The following is a 13,480-nucleotide window of genomic DNA, read 5'->3' on the forward strand; positions in this document are numbered from 1 at the left end:
ACTTAAAAATATTAGAAATTAGAAATATTGCAAAGACATAAAGGATGTAATGATTGAAAATGTATAAGTAGTTGTATTTATGAACCTGTTATTTTATATATTGCTTGATGTTTATTTGCAACTATAAACATATTATACTATCGAATTGTATAATGTTGATTTAAGTAATGTTTCGTCCATTTCAACAATTTGAATATGGTGTGAAGTAAAATGTTAGAATGGAAGGGCAAAGTGATGCAAATAAGTAAAAATAAGCTAAGGAGTACAAAGTTCAAAGATTAAGCAATTGGGAATTAGTTAAGAAAAACAAAACATAGAATTTAAAGTGAAATTTTTAAAATTGCAAATATATAATAGCATGATGAAATTCGATAGGGTAAGTTGTTGATTTAAAAGTAATACTCCCTCCGAACCAATTTAGATGTCCTATTTGCTTGGGCACGGTTATTACGGATGGTGTGGGGTCCATTAAAAAGGGTAAGTAATAAAAGGTAAGTAGTAAAGGGTAAGTAGTGAAGGATAGTTGGGTAAGTAAAGTATATGAGGGTATATTCGTAATTACTTGTGTGAACTAAGGATATTTAGGTAAAAAAAGATTGACAAAAATAAAAATAAGACAACTAAAAAGACTTTGCCAAATAAAGAAATGAGACAACTAAATTGGTTCGGAGTTAGTATTATATAGCATGTGCACTTGTAAGTAAAGTAATTGTACTAAATGTAAATTGTTATTATAAGCAGAATAATTGATGGTAAAAAAAATATCAAATACAATACAAAGTTCTAAAGAGGTTAAAAAAAACTTTACAACTAAAACACTAAAGGCTGAATTGTATAAACATATAACAAATTAACTGAAAACACCACAAACGCGTAATGCTTTTTTAGCTATCAATCATTATATTTGTTCGGCAATACTTCTATAACAAAATAGGCAACACAAGGAGTTTTAGCAGGACCAAGATAGTGAACAACTTGAGGGTGTTTGGCTAATCTCTTAATTTCATCTCCAGCTTGTCTTCGAGCATCATTAAGTATAAATTTATAATCATGGAGAAGTAATTATATCTGAAATAGATGTGAAAAGTGTTTCGAAACTCCTTAGTATCATGAATTATTTACACCCCACAACAGTTTAGCAAGGTAATTGAAAGCTTTAAAGCTACAACAATCTAATGCAAAAAACCCACTATAAACCCTAGATCTAAGCAATGTAATTGAAAGCTTTAAAAGCCATAGTTATTAAACTAAAAAAAGGTTATGAATATGAGTCTTTTCTAATTGTTAATTTCAAAAGAGTCTACATATTATACATAATCAAATCTTAACAGCTTGCAGGCAAAACAAAAAAATTGCAAAATCCAATACTTCGATAGTTCGTCCGGTAGGAATTATATTGTAATGCAATGGTTTTCTCATCTGAATGAATTCTTGACATGAACTCTTATAAACTTCATGTTCTCAATGATCTATTAATAAGTTCTACCTACCCCTATTTTTATCCTACTCTATACTCTATACTCTATAGTTTATAATAAAATACTATACTATACTCTATAAAGTAACAAAACAATCTATTTTTTCTTTTTCTATCTCAATTAACAATAATAAAATACTATACTCTATAAAATAAACAATCAACTACAGTGTAGGTCAATCACTTTTCTTAATCCCCGTGCCCATGCAAATATAGCGACAATATCAAAACGGATGAAGTAATAAGTTAGAATGTTAGCGATAGTCTAAGAAATCCAGGCCTCTGAAACTCATAATGAAACAATGTACAGACTGTACTGAAAGTTTGAAACAACAATGTTTGGATCTTAAAAAATCAGCAGCACTAAATGAAGGAAAATAAATTATCACAATTAACCAAAAACATACAATGATCATTTAATTGTCAGATGAGACTTCTCCTAAACAACTATACCAAAATCAATTCAAAAAATCAAAAAAAATAAATAAATGAGAAAGTGAACAATTTTTAGAAAGGATTGAAAAGATTTGATTTGAAGAAATTTGGGATCATTAAGTATAATATACGGCCAAGTTCTTTTATTGTGAAAAACCCCATATTTCCTAATCAAACTCAGTTGTGAAAGCAAAAAAAGGAAATCACTTTACCCATTGCATAATAAATCTCCAATTGCTGAAAAACTGCAACAAGAACAACAAAATCAAGAAATCAGGGAAAAATGAATAAAAAAATAATCAATGAACAACGTTTTGTGCGACTGAGCCGCGACCGAGTCGCGAATTTTGTGCGACTCACCCCTTTAACTTTTTTTAAAATTTTTTTTAAAATATTATTATTATTATTATTATTATTATTGTCGTTATTTTTTTAAAATATTATTTATTATTATTATTATTATTATTATATTTTATTTTTTTTAAATATTATTTTTATTATAATAATAATAATAATAATAATAATAATAATAATAATAATAATAATAATAATAATAATAATATTTAAAAATATAAAAAAAATTAAAGGCGCAACTCAGCCGTGGGCCGTGGCTTAGTAGCACAAAACCCGCGACTCGGCTGCGACTAAGCCGCGGTCGAGTCGCGGGTTTTGTGCGACTGAGCCGCGGCTGAGTCGCGCGCGACTCACCCCTTTAATTTTTTATTTTTTTATTTTTTTATTCTTTTTATTTTTTTAATATTATTTGTATTATTGTTATTATTATTATTATTATTATTATTATTATTATTATTATTATTATTATTGTTGTTGTTGTTGTTATTATTATTATTATTATTGTTATTATTTTTTTAAAATATTTATTTTTATTATTATTATTATTATTATTATTATTATTATTATTATTATTATTATTATTATCATTATTATTATTATTTATTTATTTTATTTTAAATATTGTTATTATTATTATTATTATTGTTATTTTAAGACCAGGGGTATTTTCGTTATTTCATTAATATAGGGGTGGCGATAAAATGAAAAGGGTGGCGATGTTTAGCAATACCTTTTTAAAATGTCATAGATTAGTTGATTTTTAAAAAAAAACAAAAAAGCAAAAAATAAAATATATAACAAAAAGAGAAAAAGGAAAATAGAAAAATTAAAAAAAAAAAAAAAAAGTTGGGTGAATGTGCTATTATTACGACTGCTTATTTGATTAATCATACTCCCACACCCATGTTGGCTCTAAAAATCGCTCTATACCCTTCGCAAAGCACCTCGTTAATGGTTTTCTACTAAACTCTCTACCACTCTTGAAGACTTTTGGCTCCAAACGATCATATGCCGACTGTTCTCTATTTTCTATATGAAAAGGATGTGTTCACCCATGTTCTTGTTTACGTTGATGCCATCATTATCATAGGGTCTTCTCATAATGTATCGTTCATTTCAAAAATATCTTAGTGATTGTTTTCATATGAAGGATTTGGGTGCTCTTAAATATTTTCTTGACCTCGAGGAAACTCATAGTGTTTAAGCCTTTAAGGGTTGTTTATTGCCCAACAAAAATATACTCTTGATATTGTTAGTGAATATGGCTTATTGGGTACCAAGCCAAATGGCACTCCAATGAAACAAAATCATAATCTAGCTCGTAGTAAAGGGAGTTATTTTCTAAACTTGAGGCGCCTAATTGGTTGATTGATATATTTAACAATTACCCATCCTACTTAATTTGTGTTATCTAGTTCATGTGTTAGGCATAGTTTGTGGGAGCTCCTTTGATCCCTCATTGGGAGGTAACATTACGCATTGTCCAATATCTTAAAGGATGTACCGGTCAAGGTCTATTGTTATGACAAGATTGTAACGTACAACATTATGGTTTTTGTGATAGTGATGGACTAGTTGTCCACTCACTCAACGATCATTGACCGGATATTTTGTTCTACTCGGATTCTCCCCTATTTCATGGAAGACTAAGAAACCTACGGTCTCCAGTTTTTGGCGGAATATCGATCTATGAAAAGTTGGCAACTGTGATCTGTGAGCTGAAATGGTAGAAATAGCTTCTTTTTTGTCTTAGAGTTTCTTACTATAGACCCATGCGTCTATACTGTGACAGTCAAGTCAAGCCGCACTTCATATTACGACCAATCCAGTATTTCATGAACATACTTAATACATTGAAATGGATTGTCATTTTGTTCGTGATGAAATTCAATCCAACAATATTCGAACCTCAAGCAATCAATTGGCGGATACTTTTACCAAGACTCTTGAAAAATCCCAATTTTCTATTCTTATTTGCAAGTTGGGCATTCATGATCTTCATGCTCCTACTTGAGGAGAGTATTAGGAATATTAAAATTGTTAAGAGATTGTTTAGAGGATGTTTAGGAAAGTATTAGATGTATTGATACCGTTAGAGAATGTTTAGAAAACTCTTAGCCGTACATATTTTGTAGGCAATCATCTTTTATTTATTCACCATAGTTAGGTTAGTTCTAGTTAAATATAAAGGGATGAAGCCTATGTATTGAAGAGAGGCAACAATAGAAACACACATTATTCATTCACCATTGTTGTAATTTGTCATGTTACTTTAGGAAAGCAAGGGAGATGTATCAGTTTTGGTAGTGTGGCACTGACCAGTTCAGACTTGAGATGTACTAGTATATTTTCTTTAGGTGGGGTGCCATGAAAGCAAAATACTTGGTGTTTGATATGCAGCATTTAAATATTCATGACATTTTCCATTAGGCCCGGGATTCTCCTTGTCCAAATCCACTTTAAACCTGGACTCAGCAAATTAAAGATTTGCTTGAAAAGAGCTAAGCAGCCAGTTCATTTACAGGTAATTCTCGAAAAGGAATATGTTCACCAACATTTTGTATATACCTAGCTATTTCCCAGTATCAACAAGGATACTTGTTGCTTAGTAAGGCAGTACCCTGCTCTTTCTGCTGTTTTACATCCAATCCCCCCTTTGAACTCCTTTACCAAAACGGAGATTCTCGATAGAATAATACTTCTGTAGCGGCCTTCCTAACAGTGAACGTTGTGCAGGTAAAGCAACCTCATTTTCGCACCCAAGAGAAGAATTATTTTCAACGTTTACACAACTTGTCTAACGGTAGTCTCATCAAGCCCGGATTCCTTGACTGCGAAAAGTGAACACACTGATCAGCTTCAGAGTAATGCAAAAGCATAAACAAAGGATGAAAACACTTTTGTACATAAAATAGAAAGAAAAAGAAATACGACGTCTCATCAAGCCCGGATTCCTTGACTGCGAAAAGTGAACACACTGATCAGCTTCAGAGTAATGCAAAAGCATAAACAAAGGATGAAAACACTTTTGTACATAAAATAGAAAGAAAAAGAAATACGACGGTAAAACTATCAATATAGAAAGATTTTGCATATATATAGTGCATGTTTGGAGTTTTTAAGGTTGAAGTAACTGAACAAACCAACCTTGTCTTTTAAAATTAATTCTCAAGTTTAAAACAAATACATGAATGTTTAGTGTATTGTACTAGACGTCAATGGTCCATCACAGGATACACAGAAAAGCCTGGGATCGATTGAAATATTAGAAGAGATTAAACTTTCTGAAAACAAAACACAGCAGTACCAACTTTGTAATCGAGCTTTTAATCCTAATTTTTTTTGTACTGATATTAGGATATATCAGTTATACTAATGATCAATAAATTAACGAGACTTGTAGAAAAAGGTTTACCTTCTCATAGAGGCAGTATAGAAAGAAGGGAATTCTATATCATCATATTTTTGAAGCTGCCTTTTAGTCCAGGGGATCAAATTAATCTTTTCGACCACTTCATCACAAAGCACACATTTGTGAGTTGAAGTGCCAACTGCTGCAATCTTCATGGCTACAAGCTTGCAGTCGCCACACCACAGCATATGTTGGCATGGATAATTGGCCCAAAGCAACTGCTGCTTTTCACAAGCAAAACAATTGCCTTGCTGGAGTTTAGTTGCATAGTCCTGAGTCCATAAACGAAAAGATTGAATAAATGAAGAAAGAAGTAGAAGCCTGATAAAAGATGTGTTATGCTAAAATAAGTGTTTTAATAGTGATGTTACTTTGTAGAAATTAGGGCCTCTGAGAAAAAACACTTGCTTCCTCTTTAGAGAAAGAGCCTCCAAAACCAGATGCTTTCGCCTGCATTGCTCATCTTGAAACTTGTAGCCTCCAGTACCGAGCCATGTTCGAGCAAGAAATATAGGGTCTGGATTCAAAAACTGGAGAAACCTGGAATAGTCTATAGGAGGGGTAGCATTAAGAGTAGGATTTCTGGTCCTTCCATATTCTTCATTCACAGAAGAATTAGCATCAACTTTTGTCTCAGATGTCTTATCAGAATGAGTATCACTTTCTGTTGCTCCTTTCATCATGCCAGCACATCCGAAATCAGATGCATCATCAACACTTACAGGGACTGGTGCAGCTGTGCGAGACACAGATAATATCTTCTTTGGTACAACCAGTGGTGGGGGTCGGGGCACAACAGGCAAGAGAATCATGTGATTAGGAACCTGACCACCGGTGTGGATGATCTTCACCCTACATAGGTCAGACAAAGACCTAACAAAATCACTCAATTTAGAGTAACCAAGAGAGGCATGGTCAAGGTCTAGCCCAAAAATTGACTTGAAATCGGTTTTCAAAGATGATAGGGAATAATATTCGCCTCCTGAATTCTTCGACAACTTTCTTAAGAATTGTGGAAGCCATTTCTTGAAAGTAGCAAACCAAACAGGCTTATCTTGGCCAGAATTCTGTGGTCTGCAGGCCTGGCGCATATTCACTGAAAAGTCTGGTAGTGCTTTACCTACATGTTCAGCCCAAGATTTCTTCTTAGGTATATCCTCTCCTAAACTCTGACTTTTTGTTGGTTGCATGCTTTCCTGTTGAACTATCTCTTTCTGAGGTTCATCTTCACGATCTTCTAGGGAAAACAACCATTTCGGAACTGCGCTTTTCATTTCAACTTTCTTGCCCCAGATATGGGTGTGGTGGGTCTCCAAAGCAGCAGCTACAGATTTCTCATGCTTGAAGGTAACAAAACCAAAACCCCGCGATACTACTTGATCTTCCGTTTCCATTCTTAAAACATTTGCATCAGCCACTGGTCCAAATCGCTCTTGCATAACATCACCTAATGAACCTGTCCCACAAAATTAGTATTACAATAGAATTAGTGAACATTACCAAATACCTGCCTTGTGCTTTAGCTGTCATGAGACTCGTGACTTGCTAATAGAAATTACACATGTGAGAATTGATTAAGGGAGAGGAATTGTTCACTTAGCCAAAATAATACATGACAATAAATCATTTTTTCTAAAATTTGCCATTATTGAGATTTTCATTTATTGTCATCTCTTGTACATATAATATAATTATATCGAGATGACGATTGATGAGAGGACACAACGAATGACACTTTCCATAGTGTAATAATCTGTGCAACACATCATGATAAATAAAATCATGAATATATTAATATACACAAAATTTACATTATAGATTATCTACCATGTGAATTTCATACCAGAGTCCAAGTCAGGTGGTAGTCCTCCAACAAATATCTTTCGCTTGAATTCTGCTAAAACAGTAGAACGAGCAAGGTTTGCTTTTGACTTTAAACTCCACTGCTCCTCTTCACCATGTCTGTAAAAACATGTTGACCCTCTAGCACATCCTGTTGCTGATGCATAATATTTGCAAATCTCACCATCTGTACTAGAGTCAACACTGGAATCCACAAAGAAGAAAAAACATGATTCTTGTTTAATAGCAGATATAGGAAAAGCACTACATAAACAGCTTAAATTAAACCAAATCACCTCTCAGAAGTTGAGTAGGATTCCTTGGAAAGTGCTTCACAAGTTTCTGAAACCACCTGATTATTTTGTATGCGTGCAATGTATTTCTGCTGGGATGTCCTATTGGCTGTAAAATGGTCAAAGAAATGATTTCATCAGAAAGTTTAGTTTGATTAGGAGTTAGCCTGGGAGCTACGAATATTCCATTCTGCCACATCCATGAAATATGATAAGTAGGACTGGACTTACTTATGATTATACTTGTCCTGTTTATTGCAGATCGCATATCTTGTGATTTTGCCAAGTCTATAGGTCTTTCTCGACTGACATCCATGGAGAAAATAGGAGAAAAGGCCATCAGATTGTGACATATAGATTTATTGCGGCTTTTGCCAATGATTCATTATAAAAGGAATCAATAATCTTCAAAAACAAGGGATAGGCAGAGAGCAAAACAACGAGCAATTCACTAAAGAAACATATTGAATGAACAAGGGTAGTAAAATAGAAGCAAGGAAAGACTATGACTAAAGTGGGGATCAGAGTAAAAGATTCTAACCGCAAATTATGGATGTCTGTGGCTGCTCCATAACTCACAAGGAGTTGGGCACACTCTATGAAGTCATTTTTTGCAGCAAAAAACAAAGGAGTTTCTTTTAGTACGGATGTTATATGAACTGAGTCAGAATCATGAGTCAGCAGCAACTGTAATAACCACCATGAAAAGACAAACAGAAGTGTGTCATCAATCAAAACTCCAGCACCTACTTTCAAGGAAAATTTCAGAATTTAAGTGAAGCAATTCTAGTGTACCTTAAGGGCTTCTAAGTTACCATTTGCAGCAGCTACATGAACAGCCGTCAATCCCAGCCTATCCTTTTGTCTCACTCGAGCACCATGCTTCAGAAGGAGGCCTATAATGCTAGATATTATCCAACAAGTTGAATTTCAGTAGCCATAATTTGTAGAGCAGTAACGTTTCGGCATCCAAGAAAAATTATACCTGATATGCTCAGGACTTGACACTTTTGATGCTTTAAGAGTCCAATGAAGAGCAGAGTTACCTTCGACATCAGCATCACTTACATTAATGCCTGTTTGCAGAAGCAGCTTCACCACAGCTTCATCTCCTGCCTGCAGAGCGGGCTAGTGTCAATGCTAATCCCTTAAGAAAAAAGAAAGAGGTATTTGAAGGTAGATAAATACATTGCCATATGAATTTAACTATCTATCCTTGGATAAATTACTACATTACTAGCACTCATCAGCATTGTTACTCCCCAAACATGATAGAGCTAAATGACAAATTTATAGCCCATTGAATTATTATTTTATTCTAAACGGGTCAAAAAATTTCTGTTAGAGCAATATTTTCCCTTCCTAAATCTTCCAACAAGCAAGCAAGAACCAGTCTAAAGATAAGGAGTGTATACTGAAGAGATAATGATGAAGATGAGATCAAATTGCATGCTATCAGTATTTACAATGTTCTTTTGGTATCACCAAGGGAATTTTTTGCTAAGGGACAGAGGACAGCATGTCAGCAACAGATGTGATACTTTAATAATGTACATAGCTGAAACCTACTAAAGCAGCACTTGGTTGATTACCTGGGAAGCAATTATCAGTGGAGATGTTACTTTCTTATCCACAAAGCTATTATTAGGTGAAGCCCCAAAAAAATGAAGCAACTCCATCTCCCGAAGTAATACCTTCCTCCTCTCCTCCTCGCCATCATGGATGCCATTTTTGCTCACTTGAACTGCTTTCTGCTTGCCTCGAGTTCCGATATAAATGGAAACAGCTTCCTTGACCACACCACCATACACTGTCATCTTCTCTGCCGCCAAATCAGTTTTGGTCCGAACCTCTAACACGGACCCATTTACCTTCTCTGCAGCCACCATCAATAGTGCAGCAAGAGCTGCCACCCTCCCTTCTATTGCAAAGGTATACGCCACCTCTCCTACTTCCTTGGTTTTTTCTGACAATACTTTGATGGGACCCAAATCCTGCATTTTTGTGAAACGGTGAATCATCAAACCAGCATTTATATATTACAACAATGTTTTATAATTCTCTGTCCAAGAACTTCTAAGTTCTACTTTTCAATTTTTCAGTATTCTGCGGTCATCTACATGTAAATATTTTCGTATAATTTCAAGATTATGACAACGATGATTAATAAAGGGAAATACTTAAGTTGAACCAAAACTCACAATGTAGAAGTATTAGTTATTTTCACGTTACTAAGCGTATAGATTTCCAAAGGCCGTGTCTTTTGCCAAATCATCCTCTGTATTCTTGACTGCTAAAAAACATCTAGGCAACTTAATTAGCTACCGATCTTCACGATTAGGTTCATGGGCCCAATTAAACTAATTTATATATTTCTAAGATTAGAAATTGAAACATAATAATTAAAATGTTAACTCCAATATACTATATTGTGAGTAGTATTGATTGACTTGTTAGCTTAGTCGCATCACAAATGTATTAATCACACGGAATTTTCCGTTATGGGTATTAAATTGTAAAAATGAGAATGATAACTAATTTTAATTAATTTTAATAAAATATGTTATGTCAATTGTCATACTCATGTTAATAGAGCACTCACCTAATATTACTACTTAAAATAAAGTTTTTTTTCATAATTTTTCATTGTCACCTAATATTACATTTTCAAATGATAATGAAATATTTTAAAGAAAAAGAATGATTAAAAATAGAATATACATGATCATATATCTTATCAAATATTTTTCTAAGCTAAAGTACAATTAATTTTTATTACAATTTCAACCATTTATTAGCAATAACCATATAAACCGTTATGATTATGCTCATACAAAACAATAAAGATACTAAAATCAAAGTTATTTCTATAAATTTATGTAGTACTATTTTCAAATATTATTGTTGACAAGAATTGTATTTTTTATAACTAATAAAATTGAAGTATGGCTACCTTTTCGCTAAGCTGCAAAAGTAAATCATCAAGCGGTTGATCTGGTTTCCAATCTAGCTCCATCCTTGAAATTCCAAAATAAAAGCCCAAATTAAATAATTTTAATTTTTATAAGGACAAAATAAAAGACTTAATTTTTCTATGGGACTTTTTTTTTGAAATGTAATTAACACTATTTCAAAAGTGTCTTAATCACTTGAATTCAACACCAAAACAATTTCAAATATTAGTAATAAAAAGTTCATAAAAAAGGTGAAACCAAAGGCCACAATCCTAACTCCTATGTCCTATTCACACGGTGGAATCAGAAATAAGAGCGGATTACTATACAAACGGAAAAGGAGATCAACGTTACTCGGCTACACTGTCTTACGATAAACGGAAATTTTCTTTTAATATCAACAGAAAAAATATGTGGAGTAAATCTAAATATAGACTCTTGTATACTCTAATCAACAATCATAACGAAAATGACCAACGGTGCCCGTGTCTGCTACTACCGCTCTCGTTAAGAATGAATAATACACTTAATTATCTATCAATTTAACCAAGTCTACAATTTGAATGGAACATACGGTACTAGTAGTTTATAAATAAAACACAGGCAGAAGAAACGAAAAGGCAGGAGCAGAGGTAATCAAAAAGGGAAATTTTGCCTTCTTGTAGCTTATTCACCAAAAAAAAAAGTTAAATTACTAACCAAAAACCTACTTTTCCAAATAAAACAAAAGAGAAGTAAAAGTTTAGTACTCCTACCAAATAAAAATATACACAATAACATTGAAGAGGTAAACAAAAGGTACTCAAAATCGTTAAAAGATTTTTGGACGTACCTTCTGCTGCACAGAGCCAACTCCAGCGGAAGCAGACTCCTCACAGTGCTAATGTCGTTCCCACTACCGCTACCATTACCAGGTACTCCTACTGTAGCGCTTTTATTTGGCTTTTTTGTCTTCATATCTGTACGCGCTCTTTTTCTGAGAAGAAGTTCAATGCACAGGAAACCGTGATTCTCTGCGGCAGTATGCAGAGGAGCGAAACCTGAATCAGCGTCGATTTCGTTTGTCAAAGGAACTACTCTCCCGTTGGTTAATTCTCCGTTGAGTAGCGCTTCTGCCGAGTTCACTGAGTCCAACTCACAGCAAAGATGAAGAAGCTTTGACATCCTTTTTCGATCTAGTATTACTTCTGAATCATCGGCAGTGATTGAGTTTATCTCCTTCGCTTGTTCGATGAGTTTTGATTTGTCGTCAATGACTATCGCTTTGATTAGCGCGTTTTCTATGCTTGTTTTTGTTTCGGCCTTTTCTGTTGCTATCGGAGATGGATAGATGCTTTCCGGCAAAAATTCTTTGATACTCTGCACTTTAACGTCCATTATCTGCAATGGAGAAAGCGTTAAAAAATTAGCATTATCTTGAGATAAGTTTTAAAAAAATGCTCGCAAATTTACAAACCACATCAACATATACTTAGAATCAAGTGTGTTTTGATCCTAAGCTCTATATAAAAAAGTTCGCCAAATTTAACAAAAAAATAATGTTAACGTAGGTTGCTAAGTTCTGCATTATTAGGACCTCCGATCCATTTTCGATCAGAAAATGGCGACGGAAAATAAAAGACAATGATCATACAAATAAACTTTAAGATTATTAATCATACAAGATTTAACTCAGAAATAGGTATCAAAAATTCTTACCAGTGCTTTCATTACAGAAAGCCTTATCTCTGTTAAAAAAATCAACGTTTAGCAAAACTTTTTAAGCTCTAAATTTTAGCAATGTCAACTGATAGAGAAACAAGAGAACGTAAAGGAGAAAGAAAGACATAGATTACAGTTTTATTGCAAAGGCGAGAAGTATATATGCTTTCAGCAGGAAGTGAACGATGGAGCGATGAAACTTCAAAATTCTGCATTTTCGTCTCCGAATTCTGCGAAAAGAGCAAAAATGGCATAAAGATAACTAGATTGAAAAAATGCATTCGCAAGAAAATTAAAACACAGAGAAAAGGAAGTTTCCGGTGAATGTGAGTTGATTATTAAAGAAAAATAAAGAAACCTAACCTCTATTTCAAAGCTGCTGAATATTTGCATCGGTGGCGGTTAATTGAGTTCCGTAACCTGAGAAATTTGAGTGCAAAATTGATCAAATGTAGCTTGGTTTTGGTGTAGAAAGAGGAGAGAGAGAAAGAAGAAAAAGAAAATGAGGAATGTAAATGCAAAGGGGGAGAAGGGGAGGTTTCTATACCGGAAAGTGGAAAGTAGAAGGAAATGGAAAACTTTTAAATTTGGAATCTTTATTTACAATAAATGAATGAATAATAGAGTATTTCCTCTTTCACACCATCATCTCATTTCATTTTTTCTTCATCCAATTCAATAATTTTAATTCCAATTATTAATAATTGTACATAATTAAAAAATATAAAAAAATAATATTAACAAAATTTAAATTGAGACGAATTAAATAAAATGTTACTTGTCTATATTTTGGCATCAAGATCAAAAGAAAATACTACAAATTAAGAGTGATCAATGAATAATAAAAAAAAAAACCAAATGATACAATTGCTTTGAATTGGATGGAATATAAATATTTGCTAATTTTCTTACAATAAAATTTAGAGATATTTTATATGCTAGCTACATATTTTTATAAAATGTTAGTGATACCAAATCTTTAAAAAATTCCACAGAATATCATTGTAATATT

At 33.2% G+C, this 13,480-nt stretch overlaps 1 protein-coding gene across 2 annotated transcripts; it reads right to left on the reverse strand.

Moving 5' to 3' along the window:
• Window positions 1-4,519: 4,519 nt before the first annotated feature.
• LOC130801712 (uncharacterized) lies at window positions 4,520-13,028 on the reverse strand. Of its 2 annotated transcripts, none has more exons than XM_057665597.1 (14): window positions 12,832-13,028; window positions 12,603-12,698; window positions 11,600-12,147; window positions 10,767-10,830; window positions 9,406-9,807; window positions 8,799-8,929; window positions 8,609-8,717; window positions 8,355-8,500; window positions 8,045-8,118; window positions 7,817-7,922; window positions 7,522-7,724; window positions 6,050-7,134; window positions 5,682-5,950; window positions 4,520-5,097 (listed from the first exon to the last, which is right to left on the reverse strand). In XM_057665597.1, the coding sequence occupies exons 1-14, from the start codon at window positions 12,859-12,861 to the stop codon at window positions 5,079-5,081; spliced, it is 3,282 nt and encodes a 1,093-aa protein (XP_057521580.1). In that variant the 5' UTR covers window positions 12,862-13,028; the 3' UTR covers window positions 4,520-5,078. The 2 variants fall into 2 exon arrangements, with proteins under 2 accessions (XP_057521580.1, XP_057521581.1); XM_057665598.1 differs by lacking the exon at window positions 4,520-5,097 and adding an exon at window positions 5,201-5,225.
• Window positions 13,029-13,480: the final 452 nt, after the last annotated feature.

This window comes from Amaranthus tricolor, chromosome 15 (assembly GCF_026212465.1).
Source record: "Amaranthus tricolor cultivar Red isolate AtriRed21 chromosome 15, ASM2621246v1, whole genome shotgun sequence".
NCBI lineage: Eukaryota > Viridiplantae > Streptophyta > Magnoliopsida > Caryophyllales > Amaranthaceae > Amaranthus > Amaranthus tricolor.